This window comes from Zeugodacus cucurbitae, chromosome X, assembly GCF_028554725.1.
Source record: "Zeugodacus cucurbitae isolate PBARC_wt_2022May chromosome X, idZeuCucr1.2, whole genome shotgun sequence".
In the NCBI taxonomy this organism is placed as follows: Eukaryota; Metazoa; Arthropoda; class Insecta; order Diptera; family Tephritidae; genus Zeugodacus; species Zeugodacus cucurbitae.
In genome coordinates, this window is record NC_071672.1 from 28814616 (window position 1) to 28839170 (window position 24555).

The window sequence follows — 24555 nt, forward strand, 5'->3', positions numbered from 1 at the left end:
AAATGTCGCTGTCACATAACTTGAGTCATTGGGGATATCACTTGTAAAAAGCAAGTAAAGCATTGACCCCAACATGCTTCCCTGGGGAACACCCCCTTCTATCGGTTGCAAGTTTGAGTATGCATCCTCTTGTTTTATGCGAAAGTATCTATCTTTTAATATTGTTTGGGTAACATGCATTTCAGTTTCTGCAGTAGACCCGAATGCCAAACTGTATAAAAAGCCTGAGACACGTCTAAGAAGGCTGCAGAACAAACGTTCTTTTTATCCATAGAATTTTCAACGAAATTAACGATTCGGTGTACCTGGTCAATTGTTGAATGATGATCACGAAAGCCGAACTGATGTACTGGTATAAGGTGTTTTCGATCTATTATTGATTTGAGCCTCTTTATGAGAACATTCTCGAAGACTTTGATTGAGCTGGCAGCAGCGATATTGGCCTGTAAGATGTGAAATCATGTAGTGGTTTACCCGGCTTAGGTATCATAATAACTTCAAATACTTTCCAAAGCGATGGAACGTATCTTAAGTATAATGCGCTGTTTACAATGTTTACAATTTTTTTATACAATTCTTTGGTAGATTGAGTAATATCTCTCCGGTTATTAAATCAAACCAAATCAAATGTTGATTGACTACATAATCTTTACCGGGAGAGTTACAAAAAGAGCCAGAGTTCAAAATATATTCCCGATTTCCTTCTAGGATTGGAACCTAATTATTAAAAGGAGGTTTACTTAGTGGTTAAATAGCAAACGCTTAGGATGACTTAGGCCAATTATTTACCAAAGCAATTTTATTTTTGGTATTTTTAAACACGTTCTTTTAATAAAAGGTCAGATCAACTTTCCCATTATTGTATGCCAGAATGTCAAAGGCCATACTCACTGTTTTTTTTTATACATTTTAAATCCATTACATGAAGTAAAGATATCAACATCTCGATATATGCAATTGAATAAGATAATTAAAGAAACGGATGCACGATTTGTAACTAACCATTTAATTATAGCTAACTATTTTTCGGTTCACGGTATATAAAAACTAAATGTGAATAAAAAACTAAAAATATTGGTATTGATAAATATCTGCTACTATATGAAACTTTTTGAAAAATTTTCTCAATATTCTATTTCTAGAAAAACATTAGCACACAAAAATACTGAGAATGCTGTTTTCTTACCATACTTTGTATAATTGAATCATGATATACAAACATAAACAATATTATGTATTTGTCAGTTGCGTTTTTTTTATTTTTATCAAATCAAAAAAAAAAACATCTTTTCATTATAAACATTTTTCGTTTTGTTTTAATTTTTATGAAATAAACGCCTACTCTGATGCTTTGAATAATAAATTTGATTTTTATATGGAATGTGCGTTTTTCTATTTCACAGTTTATTCACATTCTCGTCACGGGAATGGAATGTCCTTCCCCGGTCCTAAGCTATGTACCTCCAAACCAAATTTAAACCAATTCGGTTGAGTCGTGCTTGAGTTAGAAATAGTGTACTAACACGGCTTTCTTTTATTTATATAGATTAATTATTTCAATTTAAATTTTATAAAATTAATCGAAAACTATTTTTCAGCATTACCATTGGGAAGAATGATTACTACAACTGCTGGTTTACCATCTCCGTCCCCAGCGACACCAATTGCCATATTAAAAAGTCAAATCGCCGTGAGTACACCTACGGATACGATATGTAATAATCCAACTACGCCAGTTGCAACCGTGCCGTTAGTGAATCGAGATTTCAACATAGCTTTTACTTTCACATCTATTAATACATCAACGCCAGAAAATGTCACATCTAATGAAATGTTGCCGAAAATGTCTGCAATCGATGGTCAAATTGAAGAAATATCAGAGGCTGGCGAAAAAATGTTGCATGAGCAGATAATTATGTCGGGACAGCAAAAGTGTGCTTTGCAAGAGAAACCCAAATCATTGGTGGTATCGCCACAACAAGTAATGGTATTATATATGCATAAATTGACGCCATATGAACGTGCTGAGATATTAGCGTATCCACATATATATTTTATAGGCGCTAACGCTAAGAAACGCTCTGGCATTTTCGGCCCAAATAATTCGGACTATGATAATGAACAGGGCGCATATATCCACATACCACACGACCACGTAGCCTATCGTTATGAAATGCTTAAAGTGATAGGTAAAGGCAGCTTTGGCCAGGTAATTAAAGCCTATGACCACAAAACGCATGAACATGTCGCGCTGAAAATGGTGCGCAATGAAAAACGCTTTCATCGACAAGCTCAGGAAGAAATACGAATTCTACATCATTTGCGCAGACAAGACAAGTACAATACAATGAATATTATTCATATGTTTGATTATTTCTCATTTCGGAACCACATGTGTATTACTTTCGAACTGCTCAACATCAATTTATATGAGTTGATAAAGAAAAATGGCTTTAAAGGTTTTAGTCTACAACTTGTGCGAAAATTTGCACATTCGTTGCTACAATGTTTAGACGCATTATACAGGAATGAGATAATACACTGCGATATGAAACCCGAAAACGTATTACTCAAACAACAAGGACGTTCAGGCATAAAGGTAGGTAAAAATCTATGAAATAAACATGTAAAAAACTATATTTTCAATATTATATCTGAAAATCGAATTTTGAGAGATTAAGGGAAAAATTTCTTAAATTCCGAAGTTAGCTTCCGAACTAAGCTAAAGGGCTATACCAGTGTAAACCATGAAGAATTAGGCGATTTTCGAAAATAGTCATTCGCATATGTTTATTGCCCCATATAAAGGTGTATTTTCAGCTGTATTTTAAGGTTTTGTTTTTTATAAAACTATTGAAAAATATCGGAGTTGTGTGCTGTCTTCGAAGTGGCCAAAAAAAGAATCCCCAACTGCTGACATGATTCTGGTCGAATGAGTAGCTGAAACAAAAAAATTCAAAATGGTTATTAAAGATGAAAGTATTTCCTACACAATAACCTACAATTTTTGAAAAATATCAAAAATTAGAGTGGCGCAGTTCTGCAAAAAGTTCCGTTTTTTAAGTAAAAAAATGTCGTTTTATTAAAGCCAAATTGACAATTTTCAACAAATCAAAAAGATCGTAGGTCATATAGTAGATATATTCATGAATACTCAGTTTAAATTTGAAGTCGGGTTATGATGTCAGCAATTTTGAAAAATTTCGTTTCGAAAAAACGCATTTAAGGGGTTAGGTGGGTTTCAAAATGTGAAAAACAATTTTATCGTTTTATTAAATAGTACAATATCTTCAAAATAGTATCCAAAAAATTCAAATATCATTTGAAAGTTCCGTCTATCAGGCTACGTCAGTACGTATGTGAAACTTTAAACGCATATTTCTCAAAACTCAATTTTTCAAATCGGTGCACAGTCGAAAAGTTTTGAAGCGATTTTGTTCAAATTATCACACATCTTTGATATAGCAATATAATATTTTATATTTGTATTACAACTAGCCAATACATGACGAAAATAGTCCTAAAAGTGAGTTCGTTTGTTCAAAATCTGTCGAAAATTCAAATTTAAATATTTTTTGTCCTTCGTTCATTAACTAGATTTATTCATATACTATCGAAATATTTTTGGTTTATAGATTTTGGATGAATAGTGAGTTACATATGCATTCCACGGCAAGTGTTTTCTTAATGTTTGAATAAAATTTTCCAAAATACTGTTTAAATATGAAGTTTGGATATGCTGAATTGAAATTTAATTTAAATGAAATATGTAAATGAAAAAATTCTAAAAATAGCTATGTTTTTAGCCTCTGAAACCCACTGAATAGCGGTCGCTCTTTAGAACGCTGCCCTTCAAAAACTATTCACGAAACGACCTTACCGCTTCCACAGGATATTTTTGAAAGTATAAACTATCGAATAAGCAAAAAATAAAAACAAAAAACGATTTTTAGAAAGTGTCACTTTGTTATAGCCCAGGGCCCACCTCCTGTTTCAGAAATTAGTTTTGCATTTTTGACCATATTTTAGTTTCAAACCTAAAATCAGGTTAAACCTAAAAATAAAATGCTTTATTTTTAAAATTTCTTTACAGAAAGGAAAAAGTTTCTTTTAGAACTTAGTCTTCCTTACATGCTTAGAATACAGTTTTACCATTACATAAAATATTTCCGCGCCTTTTATCCTTGAGAATGTTTAATATGTGCGGTTCCAACGATTCCACAAGGCGGCTTAATATCTGTAGTTGTTAGTCCTTTAGCAATACGCAAGAATATTTGTGTTTTTGAAAATTTTAACCCAACATTTAATGACTTTATTATTTATCTCTTTCTAGGTCATCGATTTTGGCTCATCATGCTATGAAAGTCAACGTGTTTACACGTACATACAATCGCGTTTCTATCGTGCGCCTGAAGTTATACTCGGTTCTAAATACGGGCGTGCAATTGACATGTGGTCATTGGGTTGCATTTTGGCTGAGTTGCTTTCCGGGCATGCGCTTTTTCCTGGCGAGAATGAAAGTGACCAATTAGCATGTATAATTGAAGTGCTCGGTATGCCGAACAAAAACTTATTAGTTTGCGCCAAACGGGCAAAGGCGTTCTTCAATCCAAAAGGATATCCAAGGTACTGTACGATGCGCACAATGACTGATGGTACGGTTGTCTTAACCGGAGGGCAATCGCGTAGAGGGAAGATGCGTGGACCGCCAAGTTCGAAAAGCCTGTCCAAAGTTTTAGATGGTTGTAAAGATCCTTTGTTTTTGAATTTCATACGAGGTTGTTTGGAATGGGATCCACAAAAACGTTTAACACCGGCAGAAGCGCTAAAGCATCCTTGGTTGCGCCGACGTCTTCCAAGGCCACCCAATTATGTGAATTATCCAGGCGATGGCGATAACATAAGTAGCAACAATAGCAACAATGGCGACCACACTCCTTCAAACGGTAAACAAACAAGGCTTAAAGATTCTACATAAATTTTGTGTTAATTTAAATAAGTACATAATGTTGTGTGTAAAAGTTATTTACGGGTATCTACTACCTCTTATGATTCTGCATTTCATAGCACAATTTCGCTGGATTCTCAGGTATACTACCACAATATAATTAAGTTGTTGGCGGCACAACAATGGAGAAGCGTCGCTCAAGTCTTCTCCATTAATCTGATATGTCTCAAGGAAAAAATTCCATATATGATTACGTATGTTTTCGGGAATTTGTATTATTGCAGGTCATAGGGAGAAAACAGAGAACATGCTTTAAAAACTATGCATTTTCTTTTAACGTGAAATAATATAAATAAAAATACACACAAATGCCAGTTAAACCAAAGAGAGAGAAAAATCCAAAAAAGCCAACAAAGGAGAGCTGTTTTAGCCATTTTACTTCTACACATGTGGGTAGTGATTTTGTGAGAGTCGCCCGATTTGACAATTTTCGAATACTGTAGACTTTAATGTTTCTTTCTTACGTTTTTCGTTAGGGAGTTGTCGTACTTAGAGCAGTTTTCAAAAAGATATCTCGTATTTTATAACATTATGCAGGAGTTTGTGAGAGTAATATTTTTAGCTAGGGTGTCTGATACACTGTTTATGAGACATTCCATATAAACCAAATGGCCACCAAAAACGTTTAACCACAGCTGCTTTTTACTGCTGTAATCCACTGTACTTAACTTAACTTTTGAGTAATAGCTTTGCGTTAAATGGTACTTTATAGTTGTGAATTCATCACGCCCACACCAATACAATCCGTCAAAAACTGGGGTTAAGTTTTTAACAATTTACTTAAATCTTTGTTGAAGTTATTGTTTGCACGGACATACGAATGTAAAGAGAGACACGCTGAATTCAGCGAGTACTCATTGTTTTCGTTACTTCTGAAAATCGGAATATAACTCTGTGGACAGGGGGAATGCTGTCGGTTGCAAAAAACTTGCTCCGCTTATTTTAACCCCTACTATTGAAGAGTAATCAGCAAGTAGACCAGCTAATCTCTGGAAAGAGACCCCATCTTTTCGTTTCACCTGGGATGTCTAAAAGCCACGTAAATCTTCATTATTATTACGATAAGGGCTTGTAATTCTCCTTATTTTTAAACAAATCCTGAGAACTATTTGATTTGCTTTTCATATTAATGTATTGGGAAATTGCATATGGCTGTTATTTCATTACGATATCAATATTTGGAATGTAACTGAAACATTTTTTAAACCAAATGTCATTAGAAGACATTCGTTATACAGTAGCACAAAATATCAAATTGATCAGGGTGACAAGTAGAGTTGAAATCCGCCTGTCTGTCCGTGCAAGCGATAACTTGAGGTAAAGTTTAGATATCTTGTTGAAACTGGGTACACGTATACCTTGACAGTTGGGATTGCAGATGGGCGAAATCATTTGCGTTCAGAAAAACCATGCATCCGTCCGATTTCAATATATGTATATTTCATTGGATAATATTTATTAAGAATTTGAAAAAATATGTACTCTTTCAATGAATCCTCGGCACTGGGAATTAGAAGATTAAAGACTTGAAAAAACGGACCATGAAGTGTCTAAGGATATCGAAGCGATTTAAAACTGCATAAAATATCAATTGTTGGTTCTGATCTAGGTGTCTAACTATGTGTATCTTATGTTTTTGACATCGCTGAATTCGAATCAAATGATCCGTTTTTTGTCCATCCATCAGGGTTTTGACATAAACACAAAACAACAATATGGCGTACGCTTTTTGGAAAAAAATGGTCGGATTTGCTTGAAACTCGTTACTCGAGGGTTTTCAGGGTCACGGTTTACAAATTCGGAATCGGTTTTTGAAATTCAATATTCTTTCATCAAACTGCCAATACTAAATATATATATGGCGGGTAAAGATGTGGTGTGGGGAAATGGCTGGAAACGGTTTTAAGTTGTATGACCTAGACGCTGGCAACTTTTGTACCACATGGCGCTTGGAAAATGACCTCTAATCTGCATTGTGCGCTTTGAGCTACGATTTCTGCTAGGAGTTTGTATTGAACAAATGAAACGGAAAGCGCTCCACTTATTTTTTTAGCCACGGTTGCAGTGAATTTGTAGTCTTCAGTAATTTTTAAATCTATAATAATTTCTTGTTTCATGTTTCATTCGATTTTTTTTTATATTTTTTTAGCTAGTAAATGCAGATTACTATTTCGTAGTAGATGATGTATAAAATTTCCTTTCTTATTGTTTCAGAGATTTTATGCACAGCGAAGCAATAGTATTTACAAAGCGCTTTATTTGAATCTGTTGTAGAGATTGTAACAAATTTGAGGTTATATTTTGAACTTGGCGTAGCGCTGGAAAATTAGCAAAGGTTTGTATACAAATTTTCTCCTTTTTCTATTGGGGCTAGAGGCAAGCAAAGTCTATATATTTTTCATAGATTAGAGGACATTCTGGGGCTCTTTTTTACAAAAGATTCACTGATTTTTTGTACACTGACAACGATAAAAACCATACAATCAATGTAAATGATGTCAGTTAAGTTACGAAAGCATAACACAAGGCAATAAGCACAAAAGTCCAAGACTGAACAATGTAAATATCTTCATTAAGTATCTAAAGAACAACGATTTTTTTTAAGTTCAATTTTCTTAAATCATTGGAAGTATACATTTATATTATTTATAGATATTCATATTCAAACTCCAAAACTCGCAAACTCTTATAGGCAACTGATTTTGCGCAGTTGTTTACAATTTTTTTTAATGAGATTTAACAGTTCTCGCTGGTTAATTGTCTAACGGCGGTGCATTATGTTCAAATTCAATATTATATAAAAATTTGCGTAAAATTTTGACTAACTTTCAGTGGCTTACAGAGCCAGTCCAAAACATAACGCACATTTATTTTCCGATTGTGGTAGACTTAGAAATACACTGTAATTATAATAATTGATTAATTTTTTATTTCGTGAATTTTGGTGAATTTCCTTACATAAGTTTCTAATTCTCCATCACGAGTGAAGTACGCAATAAGGCTCGGCTTAGTTGCTCCGTTGTCCTGTAGGCTTATTTTCAACTTAAAAACTTAAAATACTTAAACTGTAATTAAATAAATTGTATAAAAATGCATGTACACACTGTAGCATACAAATAAATGTATACAAGTTGATATTGAATAAAATTAAAAAAATGAATTTTTATCGAGAACTTCTTTTATTCACTCTCATATTGTGACTGGCAAAAGTAACTTAAAATTAATTTGATAGATTTGGGTCAACGGCAGCAATTCTCAAGTGCTCATTCTTCTGTCAACTATAACTCATATTTCTTTGTGCCTGTCGTCTTCTATAATACCGCCAAAAGCCTTAAATTTGGTGGTTTGAAAAAGTTAAGTATAGTTATAATGCTTACGTTTTGCCCACTATTTTGAGTGTTATTACCTCCTGTCCTGTCCTGTCCTGTAATAATGGGGTTTGTTTGACATATTGGTTTCTATAATTATGTATTTGATATTTTTTCTAGTACATTAAGCTCTTTTAAAGAATTTGGTAATGCAGTACAGTTGATCTCCTTTTTACACGGTTTTTTTTACACGGTGTTTTTGAACACTTCCCAGTTACCATTTTTACACGGTTTTACTTTTTTACACGGATTTTTTATTTTAATTGTATACTTTTTTGCAATAAAATCAAAATTCCATCCGTCAATACGTCACAAATCCATTGCTGTTAAAGAATTTAATAAATTCTAAATTTGGTTTAAATTAAAAAATACAAATTTTAGATTCGAAAGCCAGTGAAAAAAAGTGAAATTTCAAGACGTAAACAAATAAATGAAGCTGTATGAAGAAGTAAGAAAAAAGAAGACACAGCGATTAATGACGGAACTTTGAAATGCATTATTTTCTTACCATTCCCAGAATAGTTGTTGTTTGTTCCTTCTAACAGTAATATGTACATACATATAATACCAGAAAAGTCTATAACAACAACAACAGTGTAAATTCTCACTGTACGAATAGATAGATTTTCATGTAAAATTAGATCTTTTTTACACGTTTTCTATTTTTTGCACGATTTTTTTCTTAAATTGGTCCCAATAGTGAGTTTTATATAAACATTTGATTTTTTTGCACGGTTTTTTTTTTACACGAGTAATTTACTGTCCCAGTTAACCGTGCAAAAAGGAGATCAACTGTATAATTAGTGTTTTTGTAATTCATAAAATTTTCTAATAAATTGTATGATTCCGTAAATTGAGACTTCGTATCTGTACGTGGAAGCTTCTGATAATTTATAGTTTTTGGATGATTAACATCCTGGAGCGTTCACCGTGCACCCCTTGACGAAACCGTATCATGCCTTATTTCTATAGCTATCTAACAGAGCGTATATAGCTTTCTCTGAATTCGCTTGGATCTTACTTTTATTGATAATAAGCGAGAGACTTGATAAGTTAAAGTTTTATTTATTCGTTCGTTAAATTCGTACAGTTCTGTAAATGTCAAAAATCCTTCAATTATTTTAAAACGCAAAGTTTAATTTGAAAGTTATCTTTATTTCCCTATGTAGGGCAGCCGTTACCGACGATCGAGTTACTACAACAAACTTTTCGGCATCTGCACCTGAATACCTAACAGCTACCAAAATGTACTAGCCAAGGCCTCGCGTGGATTGCCGCATGATTCCAGAATGCTGATTCGGCAATTCCCTCGTTGTGGACTTGTGGAATTGTTTACCACTGGCTAGCGTTTCCGTTGTTATATCTGTAACATGAGCCGCGCGTTTTCCGTGTTGTTGTTTGCGCTGCAATCACAGGTATAGCTGCACTTGTTGTTGTGGTTTACTGTGACTCTGTCGATAAATTGTTCGACAGTAATGGTCGCCTTATTCGTGGGATCGAATTCCGGCAGGGTATCTGCTATCTCCTTTACTGACGCGAGTTACAACTTCAAATTTTATTCTATGAACCGAACACTCATATGTTTGTTTAGCAACTCCATTTATTAAAACTTCAAATTCACTTAAGCTAAAAAGAACAATCACATTATTCTACATCTAAATAATATATATTTCATGTTTTTTAATGCATGCATCTGTGGCATGATTGTATTCGAATTACAACTGTTAGGGTAGTCAAACATAACTCGCGTGTCGCATATTCCCGTTCAAGGAAATATTTCCGTGTGTTTGAATATGGATGGAGGATGGAGTCATATGTAGAAGTTCACGTAAGTGAGGAAAGTTTCTGACTGTCATTCACTTGGGAGTGGCCAGGAACGATTCTTTTACTTGTGGCTCAAGCAGCTCACGACTTCCGGTCTTAGACCAAGTATCCTCTGGGTAGCCAACAGACATCCGTTTGGAGGCGAGCTAAAGTGAGAAGGCGAAACCCGCCTATGCGGTTGGGACCCACCACATAAAAACACCCCCCCTGAAAAAGAAAAAACAGCCTCGGATGAGAGACCCCAATTTTGATGACGACCACTGCAAACGTTTAAAGGACTACGAAATAAGGGCATGCACCTGGAATGTCCGGACCCTTAATTGGGAAGGTTCCTCTGCCCAGCTGGTTGATGTCCTCGTAAGAGTAAAGGCTGACATCACCGCAATCCAAGAAATGCGATGGACGGGACAAGGACGGAAGAAGGTGGGTCCTTGTGACATTGGGTTCGTGGTGGGAGAGAGACTCCGTCGTCGAGTCCTGGCATTCACTCCGGTGGATGAACGTCTAGCCACAATCCGCATCAAAGCGAGGTTCTTCAACATATCGCTGATTTGCGCCCACGCCCCGACAGAAGAGAAGGACGAAGTGATCAAAGATACCTTCTATGAGCGCCTAGAACGTACCTATGAGCGCTGCCCCCGCCACGATGTCAAAATCGTGCTTGGCGATTTCAATGCTAGGGTGGGTAAAGGTGTCTTTGGCACAACAGTCGGAAAATTCAGCCTCCATGACGAAACATCACCAAACATTCTGAGGCTGATGGACTTCGCCGGGGCCCGATATATGGTCGTCTGTAGTACTAGATTCCAGCATAAGAAAATCCATCAAGCTACTTGGCTGTCCCCGGATCGAATCACTCGCAACCAGATCGATCATGTTGTGATAGATGGACGACATGTCTCCAGTGTTTTTGATGTGCGTACGCTTCGTGGTCCCAACATCGACTCGGACCACTATCTTGTAGCAGCTAAGATACGCCCCCGCCTCTGTGTAGAAAAGCGTACACGTCAACAAACACAAGGAAGGTTCGACATCGAGAAGCTGCAATCACAACCGACAGCCGAACGATTTTCTACTCGACTTGCACTCCTGCTCTCTGAGAGCACTCATCAGCATCTCGGTATAAGGGAGCTGTGGGACGGCATATCAAACTCCTTACGTACAGCTGCTACCGAAACCATTGGTTTTCGGAAAAGTCAAAAAACAGCTGGTATGATGAGGATTGTCGTCTCGCAGTGGAGAGAAAACAGACTGCCTACCTCGCAATGTTGCGATCGACCGCAACACGAGCGGGATGGGAAAGATACCGAGAGCTGAAGAGGGAAGCGAGACGCATTCGCAGACAAAAAAAGAAAGAGGCCGAAATGCGTGAGTATGAAGAGCTTGACAAGCTGGCCGACAGCGGTAATGGTCGAAAATTTTACGAAAAGATCCGGCGACTAACTGAAGGTTTCAAGACCGGAGCGCACTCCTGTAGGACCCCCAGAGGTGATCTAGTTATTGATGACCAGAGTATACTGAGTTTGTGGAGGGAACACTTCTCCAGCCTGCTGAATGGCAGTGAAAGTACAACACCAGGAGATGGCGAACCCGATTCCCCAATCGACGACGATGGAGCAGATGTTCCATTGCCCGACCGTGAAGAAATTCGAATAGCAATTACCCGCTTGAAGAACAATAAGGCGGCGGGTGCCGATGGATTACCGGCCGAGCTATTCAAATACGGCGGCGAAGAGCTGATAAGGTGCTTGCATCAGCTTCTTTGCAGAATATGGTCGGAAGAAAGCATGCCTGACGATTGGAATCTCAGTGTACTCTGCCCAATACACAAAAAGGGAGACCCCACAATTTTCGCCAATTACCGTGGGATAAGCCTCCTCAACATCGCGTATAAGGTTCTGTCGAGCGTATTGTGTGAAAGACTAAAGCCCACCGTCAACAAACTGATTGGACCTTATCAGTGTGGCTTTAGACCTGGAAAATCAACAACGGACCAGATATTCACCATGCGCCAAATTTTGGAGAAGACCCGTGAAAATAGGATCGACACACACCATCTCTTTGTCGACTTTAAAGCTGCTTTCGACAGCACGAAAAGGAGCTGCCTTTATGCCGCGATGTCTGAATTTGGTATCCCCGCAAAACTAATACGGCTGTGTAAGCTGACGTTGAGCAACACCAAAAGCTCCGTCAGGATCGGGAAGGACCTCTCCGAGCCGTTCGATACCAGACGAGGTTTCAGACAAGGTGACTCACTCTCGTGTGATTTCTTTAACCTGATGCTGGAGAAAATAATACGAGCTGCAGAGCTAAACAGAGAAGGTACAATCTTCTATAAGAGTGTACAGCTACTGGCGTACGCCGATGATATCGATATCATTGGAAACAACACCCGCGCCGTTAGTTCTGCTTTCTCCAGACTGGATAAGGAAGCGAAACGTATGGGTCTGGTGGTGAACGAGGACAAGACGAAATATCTCCTGTCGTCAAACAAACAGTCAGCGCATTCGCGTCTTGGCTCCCACGTCACTGTTGACAGTCATAACTTTGAAGTTGTAGATAATTTCGTCTACCTGGGAACCAGCATTAACAGCAATAACAATGTCAGCCTGGAAATCCAACGCAGAATCACTCTTGCCAACAGGTGCTACTATGGACTAAGTAGGCAATTGAAAAGTAAAGTCCTCTCTCGACGAACAAAAACCAAACTCTACAAGTCTCTCATCATTCCCGTCCTACTTTACGGTGCAGAAGCGTGGACGATGTCAACATCCGATGAGACGGAACTAGGAGTTTTCGAGAGAATGGTTTTGCTGAAGATTTATGGTCCCTTAAGAATTGGCAACGGCGAATACCGCAGACGATGGAACGATGAGCTGTATGTGTTATTCGACGACATAGACATAGTCCAGCGAATAAAAAAACAGCGGCTACGCTGGCTAGGACATGTTGTTCGAATGGATGAAGGTGCTCCAGCTCTGAAAGTATTCGATGCAGTACCCGCTGGTGGAAGCAGAGGAAGAGGGAGACCTCCACTCCGATGGAAGGACCAGGTGGAGAGGGACCTGGCTTCGCTTGGAATAACCAATTGGCGCCAAACTGCCAGAAGGAGAGATGCGTGGCGCGCTGTTTTGGACTCGGCTATAACCGCGGTGTCTACGCCAGTCAAGAAGAAGAAGAAGTTTGAATATTTTCGGTTCCATGATTTTGTGATCGTTGTACCAGCTGATCCCGCCTACCAGCCACTGATAACTGCCTCTCCCGTAGCAATTTCTTCAATTGCTCTACCCTTAGTACGTTGATTTTCGTCATTTCTTCGTAAATTCGTTGTTATTTCGCTTCTGCTCGCTAGCAGTTAGATTTCTTCGTTTTGTGTTATCGTTGTAATAGACGTCATAGCGTTGTCTACTCCCACGTTCATGTACAGTTACGATATGCAAATTCGTTGCCGTTGAAAATTCGTTGTTGTTGTTTCGCATCTGCGTCGCCGTCGTAGTTTATGCGAACTCGTTAAGCATTTCGTATGAAAAACACAAGAGCTTGTAGGACGTAAGCGGTTTCGACACCTTTCATGTTCCACACATGGAAGAGCTGCCATCGGCTACAGGTGGCAGAGTTGCCATCCCTTACAATTGTCAATCGATGAATTCAACAGCTTCCTGGTGATCTATTAATTTATTATTTGTGATTACTCCAGGTGCTCTATTGATTTATCACTCCTGGTAATGTATTGATGTATCACTTGTAATCTATTGATTTATCACTACTTATGATTACTCCTGGTGATGTATTTATGTATCACTTGTGATTACTCCTGGTAATATTCATGTTCCACACATGGAAGAGCTGCCATCGGCTACAGGTGGCAGAGTTGCCATCGCTTACAATTGTCAATCGATGAATTCAACAGCTTCCTGGTGATCTATTAATTTATCATTTGGTATTACTCCAGGTGTTCTATTGCTTTATCATTCCTGGTAATGTATTGATGTATCACTTGTAATCTATGTATCACTATGTATGTATGTATATATATGTATGTATCACTTGTGATTAGTCCTGGTAATATATTGATTTATCACTTGTGATAACTCCTAATAATATATTAATTAATCATTATATTATTATTCATTATCACTTGTTACTCAATAGATTTATCTCTTGTGATTACTCTTGGTGATCTATTGATTTGTCACTTGTGATTACTTCTGGTGATATATTGATTTATCACTTGTAATTACTCCTTCAATAGATTTATCTCTTGTGATTACTCTTGGTGATCTATCAAACTATCACTTGTGATTGCTTCAGGTGATCTATTGATTTATCACTTGTGATTACTCCTGGTGATCTATTAATTTATTTCTTGTGATTACTCTTGGTGATCTATTAAACTACAACTTGTGATTACTCCTGGTAATATATTGATTTATAACTTGTGATTACTCCTGGTAATTTATTGATTATCACTTCTTATGGTAACGACTTTGTAATCGACTACTTTTCACTTGATACTTAATTCTCTTTTGAGTATTGCGACGGTGATGTCTTTATGCAGGACCCTTTTATAGTTTTTTATTGGACTCTTGTGTCTACATAGTCTTCACGTTTCTTGTTCCTTTTGTCTATAATATATCTTTTGAAAGATAGCATTCGCACCCTTAAAACGTTGGAAGGCACCTCATCTCCAGCCGCTCGGGGTATGAATTTGATGGTAGCATGATATCGATCGTTATACATAATTTCTACAACGACCTGAATTCTCATCTCCATTGAAAGATCGGGGTTCTAAAAAGGTTGAATGCAATCTCTCAACGTATGCGTTTCCCGTATGGCTATTTGGCTTTGTTAGATGAACATGTATTCCTTCTTCCCGAATCTAGGCTAATATTCTTCTACCTTAAATTCGTTATCAATAAACGAATAATGGTCAATCAATTTTGTTTTCAATGCGGGTTTATAGACTGCGGCATAATTTTCGGAACATTCCTTGTCTTTCTAGTTCACAAATTTCTTTTCTCACTTCTTCTTCACGTTGGAGAGGTAATCTATATTTTCTCGAATTAATTTGTTGATTTGATATTTCATGTATTTACTTCAGTTTTTGTGTTTGTCACCCTTTTCGTTAAATAATTTATAAAAGTTTTTTAACACAGTTTCTATATTACTGATCTCACCTGAGTTTAGATGTACGAGTGACCTGTCGAAATCCAATAATAGCCATCTTATCTTACGATTTTATATTTCCTTAAAACTCTCTTAAGATAAGAGAATAATAACATAATTCTATTAATAAGATACATTTCGAAAAATGCTGACTCGTGACATTCCGTCACGTTCAGCTTCTAATATATGCCTCTGTGGCATGGTTGTTTTCAAAATACAACTATTATGGTGGTCATACAGAACTCGCACTATGCGCCCCATACCCTTGTTGTGCGAGTTTGTTTAATACTTATATGAATGGACCAATTTCATAAAGAAGACGACGTGTTCTCACTACAGCGGTTTAATAAGGATTGGCCTGCATATATAGTGTATTCATAAAATACCCGAAGTTTGGAAAAAGAAGAGAATCGCGCCGTTCGCCAGTGACCGCCAAAGTGCGTCAGTTCCCTTATCAATATGACACTCTTGGGATTATCTTATTTATATTATTATTTAGATTTGGAAGAAAGGCCTCGTTGGAAATATTTTACTATTAATATTTTCAACACCTATTATTCTGCTGAGCTCATCTTGTTTATTTGGTCATCAAAAAGATCACCGGACCATTTTGATTGAAAAGATTAAATAAAAATTGGGTCCGGTTGCTACGTATATGTTACGTATGCATTACCCTTCAGAAGATTACAGTTTCCAAATCGATTGGCATACATCTTAATATAAGTCTCAAGTACAAGCCCTTTTGGATTTAGCTTTCGAGAATCCATGTTTTTCTCATGTATAACTATATGTTGCATGCTCACGAGTGGCATAACCTTTGAATCTCTTCGTGTTAGCTAGACAGACAAGTTAACCAAGTATATTGTTAATCGATTAGTGCCGCATTAAAAATATTTGTAATTTATAGTATTAATTTTTTTTTACTTAATTATTATGGCAACTATTTTATTTAGAAAACTAAATGTTATATGTAATCAGCTAATGACATTATAAGGAGTTTATGATGAAATGATTTGCGTTTAATATCAAATTTTTACAAATAATTTTCAAATATTGCAACCACGTAGAGAATATACCTAATCCAGAACAACGCATTGCCGGGTCACTAGTAGAAATAAAAATATAAATAGTCGAGTATAACACTTAAGTTTGTTTTATTTATGTATAATATAATATTTAGGCGTGTATAACATTTAAGTTAATTTAATTGCCTTATAATACTATGTTGCAAATTAAATATTTAGTATAAGAAATTTTTTAATATTTTTGAAAATAAAATGAACATATTAAAAAGAGCGCAAATTTTCTTTCCATAAGTTAAACTCAACCAAAAAACATAGTTACAACTGGAGCCAGAGCATGGATCTACCAATGTTAATGAGTATGGAAGATATTCCATTGTCTTAACAGTAGAATCCTGATTATCCGGATAAAAAAAACAGGAGTATTCCGGATAATCGAAAATCCGGATAATCGATTTAAAAACAAATCAAGTAATATTTTAATATTTTTTTATATACTCGGTTTTAGATGCTTCGTTTAGATAATACGATATATAAAAGACGAACTATAACGATAACAAATACCTATATATATAATAATCACGTAATTAATCACATATTTGCACTGCGGTCAAGTCCTCGATGAGCTTCAGTTGTAACAACTGTATGGGATCCGATTCCTGCTATCTTTCAAACCACTTAAAAGCAACATATAACTCTTCAAATACTTCTGCGTGAGATGGTACTTGACATAAATCCCCAGTTTCAGTCTCTTCATCATCTTCTGTCTCTTTGCTGTTCAAATCGTCAATGATTTCTTCATCAGTTAATATTAGAAATCCGGGGTCTTCATTAATGCACTTAAGCCACTTCCTATTATTTATCTTCTGCAGGCTAAGAATTTTAATTGCTTCAGTTATATCGGACAAATGCCACGCCCGCAAATTGGCGTTAACCAAAAGACTATAAGGTTCCATAAATCAGCCATAAATAAACCTAGTATAAAAGTAAAAATTTGGTACAGGAGATCACTACAAGGAGGCTAATAGATTTTTAATACCTACATACATATGTTTGTATATCGCAAACTTCGAAAGCTATATAAACCGAACTTATAAAAACCGAACCGAACTGTAAAAATACACCATGAAAATGGGTGAAATCGGATAATAACCGCACCCAGTCACCATCACCGAAAATCAACAAAACAAGCACGGATCATTGCAAGTTTATGGGAATTTCGAAACAGAGGTTTGCTTTCAGGAAAAGTAATTTACCAAGTTGTTACACAGGCAACCATAGGCTTATTCTCAAATATCTATTTTTCTTAGAATATTTCATTTTGAAACAAAACTTATTAAAAAACAAGTAAGGAAGGGCTAAGTTCGGGTGTAACCGAACATTTTATACTCTCGCAATTTATTTATTTAACTTTATTTATATTATATAATACATAATTTGACCCACATATTCGTCATATATATTGTATAAAGTCCATTGAAAGTTGGAAACCATAATATTAGGTTAGAAGCACCGAGGTCCTCGTGTTCGATATATGGGGCCTTAAAAACCTATAGTCCGATTTCGGCGATTTTTAGAATGGGGCTGCCACTTTATTAACATAGTATTTGTGCAAAGTTCGATATAGCAAAAAGCGAATAAAAGCATAACGCAAGGTGAGAATGTACAAATCAAAAAGAGTCCATCTGTACAGATTGGCATTGACCGCTACGTCAATATTAAAAGGAAATTAAGTCCTGTGAGGTCAGCGGTCAATCCTAAAAAGTTTCAAGGCGGCACGCCAACCAAGAATAAGCCTGAAATTTTAAATGGCAACAGATTTGCCTTACTAAGCAATGATTCTGATGATAATGCGAAGGGTACCACCACAGTCGCTTATGCCAAACCGCCCCCAATATATTTGCGCGAGCGTAGCTCAAATACTCTTGTTGCGAAATTAAGCGAAATTATAGGTACAAAAAACTTTCACATAGTGCCTTTAAAAAAAGGCAACATAGATGAAACGAAAATACAGACTTACACTGAGAAAAGTTTTATGGATGTTGTAAAGTTTTTGTCAGATAAAAACAAAAATTATTATTCCTATCAGCTGAAGAGCTCAAAGGGCCTAGCTGTAGTAATTAAAGGTATAGAGTCTTCAGTAGACTCTAGTGAAATCAAAGAAGCTATTGAAGAATGTGGCTTTGAAGTTAAAACTGTCGTAAACATCTTTAATAGAAATAAAGTACCGCAACCCATGTTTAGAATTGAATTGATGCCGAATTCTAACCAGCTTAAAAAGAACGAAGTGCATCCAATATATAATTTAAAATATTTGCTGCACCGTAGAGTAACCGTAGAAGAACCACATAAAAGAAACGGACCGGTACAATGCACCAACTGCCAAGAGTATGGGCATACCAAATAATATTGCACTCTACGCAGTGTTTGTGTGGTATGTGGTGATTTACATCCCACTTCAAAATGTATCCTTAAGAAAGAGGATTTAAACAAAAAATGCAGCAATTGTGGAGGAAGTCACACTGCCAATTACAGGGGTTGTCCTGTTTATAAAGATTTGAAATCGAAGTTATCACAGGGAATTCAAGCACGACGTAACCAAATGCTACATACTCCCCATAATGAAATCATAGATATCACAGACCATATTCCTAAACCCGGTATACTTAAAAAAATTGATGTACAAGGGAGCTATGCCAATGTTGTAAAAGGCAACACTGTACAAATGCAACTACCACAAAATCCACCAAATGGTGGTATTGAAACCATGATTATAAATCTAACGCAATGTATGACACAATTTATGTCTACTATGCAAAATATGATACAAGATTTAATAAAATCACAAAACCAAATGCTGCAAACTTTATTAAGTAAAAAATGATATCATCGATATCTTCACTAGTGCTTACTTTATATATTGTAAAGTTAACGATTCAGATTGTCTTCAAAGTTCTGGTATATAGGAAGTAGGCGTGGTTGTGATGCGATTTGGCCTATTTTCACAACATATCATTGGGATGTAAGCAAACTATTACAAACCAAGTTTCATTGCAATCGGTCTAGTAGTTCCTGAGATATGGTTTTTGACCCATAAGTGGGCGACGCCACGCCCATTTTCCATTTTGTAAAAAAATCTGAGTGCAGCTTTTCTTGTGTGAAATTTAGTGTTTCTGACGTTTTTCGTTAGTAAGTTAACCCACTTTTAGTAATTTTCAACCTAACTTTTGTATGGGAGGTGGGCGTGGTTATGATCCGATTTCTTTCATTTTTGGACTGTATGAGGAAGTGGCTAAAAAAAAACGACTGCAGAAAGAAAAAAGAAAGAAAGTTGGTTTATATAGCTCTATTGGTTTGCGAGATATGTACAAAAAACTTGGAAGGGGGCGGGGCCACGCCCACTTCCCCAAAAAAATTACAGCCAGATATGCCCCTTCATAGTACGATCCTTCATACCAAATTTTATTTCCATAGCTTTATTTATGGCTTAGTTATGGCACTTTATGTGTTTTCGGTTTTCGCCATTTTGTGGGCGTGGCAGTCGTCCGATTTTGCTCATTTTCGAAAGCAACCTTCCTATGGTGCCAAGAAATAAGTGTGCCAAGTTTCATCAAGATATCTTAATTTTTATTCAAGTTACAGCTTGCACAGACGGACGGACGGACGGACGGACAGACAGACATTCGGATTTGAACTCCACTCTTCACCCTGATCATCTTCTTCTTGACTGGCGTAGACACCGCGGTTATAGCCGAGTCCAAAACAGCGCGCCACGTATCCCTCCTTCTGGCAGTTTGGCGCCAATTGGTTATTCCAAGCGAAGCCCGGTCCCTCTCCACCTGGTCCTTCCATCGGAATGGAGGTCTCCCTCTTCCTCGGCTTCCACCAGCGGGTACTGCATCGAATACTTTCAGAGCTGGAGCACTTTCATCCATTCGAACAACATGACCTAGCCAGCGTAGCCGCTGTTTTTTTATTCGCTGGACTATGTCTATGTCGTCGAATAACACATACAGGTCATCGTTCCATCGTCTGCGGTATTCGTCGTTGCCAATTCTTAAGGGACCATAAATCTTCCGCAAAACCTTTCTCTCGAAAACTCCTAGTTCCGTCTTATCGGATGTTGACATCGTCCACGCTTCTGCACCGTAAAGTAGGACGGGAATGATGAGAGACTTGTAGAGTTTGGTTTTTGTTCGTCGAGAGAGGACTTTACTTTTCACTTGCCTACTTAGTCCATAGTAGCACCTGTTGGTAAGAGTGGTTCTGCGTTGGATTTCCAGGCTGACATTGTTATTGCTGTTAATGCTGGTTCCCAGGTAGACGAAATTATCTACAACTTCAAAGTTTTGACTGTCAACAGTGACGTGGGTGCCAAGACGCGAATGCGCTGACTGTTTGGAGATATTTCGTCAGGAGATATTTCGTCTTGTCCTCGTTCACCACCAGACCCATACGCTTCGCTTCCTTATCCAGTCTGGAGAAAGCAGAACTAACGGCGCGGATGTTGTTTCCAATGATATCGATGTCATCGGCGTACGCCAGTAGCTGTACGCTCTTATAGAAGATTGTTCCTTCTCTATTTAGCTCTGCAGCTCGTATTATTTTCTCCAGCATCAGGTTAAAGAAATCACACGAGAGTGAGTCACCTTGTCTGAAACCTCGTCTGGTATCGAACGGCTCGGAGCTTTTGGTGTTGCTCAACGTCAGCTTACACAGCCGTATTAGTTTTGTGGGGATACCAAATTCAGACATCGCGGCATAAAGGCAGCTCCTTTTCGTGCTGTCGAAAGCAGCTTTAAAGTCGACAAAGAGGTGGTGTGTGTCGATCCTATTTTCACGGATCTTCTCCAAAATTTGGCGCATGGTGAATATCTGGTCTGTTGTTGATTTTCCAGGTCTAAAGCCACACTGATAAGGTCCAATCAGTTTGTTGACGGTGGGCTTTAGTCTTTCACACAATACGCTCGACAGAACCTTATACACGATGTTGAGGAGGCTTATCCCACGGTAATTGGCGCAAATTGTGGGGTCTCCCTTTTTGTGTATTGGGCAGAGTACACTAAGATTCCAATCGTCAGGCATGCTTTCTTCGGACCATATTCTGCAAAGAAGCTGATGCAAGCACCTTATCAGCTCTTCGCCGCCGTATTTGAATAGCTCGGCCGGTAATCCATCGGCACCCGCCGCCTTATTGTTCTTCAAGCGGGTAATTGCTATTCGAATTTCTTCACGGTCGGGCAATGGAACATCTGCTCCATCGTCGTCGATTGGGGAATCGGGTTCGCCATCTCCTGGTGTTGTACTTTCACTGCCATTCAGCAGGCTGGAGAAGTGTTCCCTCCACAAACTCAGTATACTCTGGTCATCAATAACTAGATCACCTCTGGGGGTCCTACAGGAGAGTGCTCCGGTCTTGAAACCTTCAGTTAGTCGCCGGATCTTTTCGTAAAATTTTCGAGCATTACCCCTGTCGGCCAGCTTGTCAAGCTCTTCATACTCACGCATCTCATCCTATTTCTTTTTTTGTCTGCAAATGCGTCTCGCTTCCCTCTTCAGCTCTCGGTATCTTTCCCATCCCGTTCGTGTTGCGGTCGATCGCAACATTGCGAGGTAGGCAGTCTGTTGTCTCCACTGCGAGACGACAATCCTCATCATACCAGCTGTTTTTTTGACTTTTCCGAAAACCAATGGTTTCGGTTGCAGCTGTACGTAAGGAGTTTGATATGCCGTCCCACAGCTCCCTTATACCGAGATGCTGATGAGTGCTCTCAGAGAGCAGGAGTGCAAGTCGAGTAGAAAATCGTTCGGCTGTCGGTTGTGATTGCAGCTTCTCGATGTCGAACCTTCCTTGTGTTTGTTGACGTGTGCGCTTTTCTACACAGAGGCGGGTGCGTATCTTAGCTGCTACAAGATAGTGGTCCGAGTCGATGTTGGGACCACGAAGCGTACGCACATCAAAAACACTGGAGACATGTCGTCCATCTATCACAACATTATCGATCTGGTTGCGAGTGATTCGATCCGGGGACAGCCAAGTAGCTTGATGGATTTTCTTATGCTGGAATCTAGTACAATTGATCTCCTTTTTACACGGTTTTTTTTGCACGGTTTTTTTTTACACGGTGTTTTTGAACACTTCCCAGTTATTATTTTTACACGGTTTTACTTTTTTTACACGGAATTTTTATTTTAATTGTATACTTTTTTGCAATAAAATCAAAATTCCATCCGTCAATACGTCACAAATCCATTGCTGTTAATAGAATTTAATAAATTCTAAATTAGGTTTAAACTAAAAAATATAAATCTTAGATTCGAAAGCCAGTGAAAAGGTTGCAAAAATTTCAATACGTAAACAAATAAATGAAGCTGTATGAAAAAGTAAGAAAAAAGAAGACACAGCGATTAATGACGGAACTTTGAAAAGTATTATTTTTTTACCATTCCCAAAACAGTTGTTGTTTGTTCCTTCTAACAGTAATATGTACATACATATAATACCAGAAAAGTCTATAACAACAACAACAGTGAAAATTCTCACTGAACGAATAGATAGAATTTCATATAAAATTAGATATTTTTTACACGTTTTCTATTTTTTGCACGATTTTTTTCTTAAATTGGTCCCAACAGTGAGTTCTATATAAAAATTTGATTTTTTTTGCACGGTTTTTTTTACACGAGTAATTTACTGTCCCAGTTAACCGTGCAAAAAGGAGATCAACTGTATATGGGTGTTTTATTCTGTAAACTTAATTTTGAGTTTTTTAGTTTTTTCATATAACACCGTACGTCACTCGGCTGGGTATTTACTCAAACTTAATTTTTATGGGAGATTGAGTCATAAGTAAAAAAGGTTAGCTTCTCAAAAATTATTTTTTGAAATTTAAAATTTTTAATTATTTCAAAGATCCAACCTCGACTGCTTATATGCCAATTGAATAAGAAAGTAATATTATGTTTACATATGAAAATAATCTCGTTCTAAGCTCGTTCAATAACCTAACCGTTTACATATAGCCAAATGAGATTATCAATTGTCAAACGTGTTGCATTTGTTGTTGTATACCACATACATATTTCTCTCGCTGTTGGCCATTTTTGTTTACATTTTCATTTGACATTTCTCCTCTTATTCGCAAAATTATCGATAAACCTAGGAATAACACCGAAAATCTAGTTGTATAAAACAAGATAATTTTATAATCTCGGATTATCCAAAGAGCAATTTTGTATGGGAAATCTCGTTTCTTAATTACAGATTATCGAGTTAAGCTAGTAGATGGAGACAATCTCGTTAGATGTCAACATAGTATAAGGTAGATTATGCCCGTATTTTTACTTTTTCCGATTTTGAATTTGTAGATACAGGATCAGATTCACCATAGAATTCGGGCATTGCAATCTCTCGAAGATGCAGAACATAAGTTTTTACAAATATAAAATTGACCAACATGGAGAAACAATTTGATCGACGTCAAGAGATCAATGAAGCAATAAGAAGAGCAATACTTCAAGATCTGCAACTACTACTGCATGAACATCAGCATTGGTTAGGTTTATTAAGAGTGCTTTGGAACGCATGCCAATTGGTGACTACAAAGTCGTGATCAGAGCAACAAATATCTGAAATCCATCGTTCATATGACACATTGCAATACCCGCTGATGTTTTGCCAAGGAGAAGATGTTGTTTTAATATTAACCCATTACCGCCTGCTGTACACGCTTGTGTACAGCTCTTGTTGGCACGATTTCGTAAAGCCACGTAAAATAATTTTTAAATTAATTTTTTTAAGCTTTATAGGCCAAGCAATTACAAATGTGTAACATTTTCCGAATTATATGGAAATAAATGCCTTTTTTATGTTTGAAATGTGGCTTGTGCGTTTCACGTCATTTTCAGATATATTCAATCTTATTGTAAACTTCATGTGAAACGATATTCTGAATGAAAGAACTTACACATTTCGGTTTTTTGTATGATGATTTTTTATTTCCACACGAAAGAAAATTTCGTATCATGAATTTCGTGTGAATGAAAACTTATATTCAAATTTCGGCATTGTGACACACATGTTTTTGTTTTGATATTTTTATTATTCGTATTGGAACTATAAATGAAGATTCCTTTTATAAAGCCTGTTTTAGCATAAAAGCATAAA

The 24555-nt window shown here is 37.1% G+C and overlaps 1 protein-coding gene across 11 annotated transcripts in view; it reads left to right on the forward strand.

Moving 5' to 3' along the window:
• The window catches only part of Dyrk3_1 (putative dual specificity tyrosine-phosphorylation-regulated kinase 3 homolog), an 81753-nt gene that overhangs the window by 16041 nt on the left and 41157 nt on the right, over positions 1–24555 (forward strand). For 4 of the 11 annotated variants that reach the window (XR_008472107.1, XR_008472105.1, XR_008472108.1 and 1 more), the window contains exons 4-6: positions 1599–2599; positions 4334–4946; positions 7223–7343. Coding sequence is in view for 4 of the 11 variants with exons in the window: in XM_011196046.3 (XP_011194348.1) it covers positions 1599–2599; positions 4334–4946; positions 7223–7248 (1640 nt within the window). In the remaining 7 variants the exon portion in view is untranslated. Of the gene's footprint in view, positions 1–1598; positions 2600–4333; positions 4947–7222; positions 8175–9545; positions 9683–23652; positions 23711–24555 lie in introns of those variants that run through there. The other 7 variants (XM_011196046.3, XM_011196045.3, XM_054235354.1 and 4 more) reach the window with 4 other exon arrangements.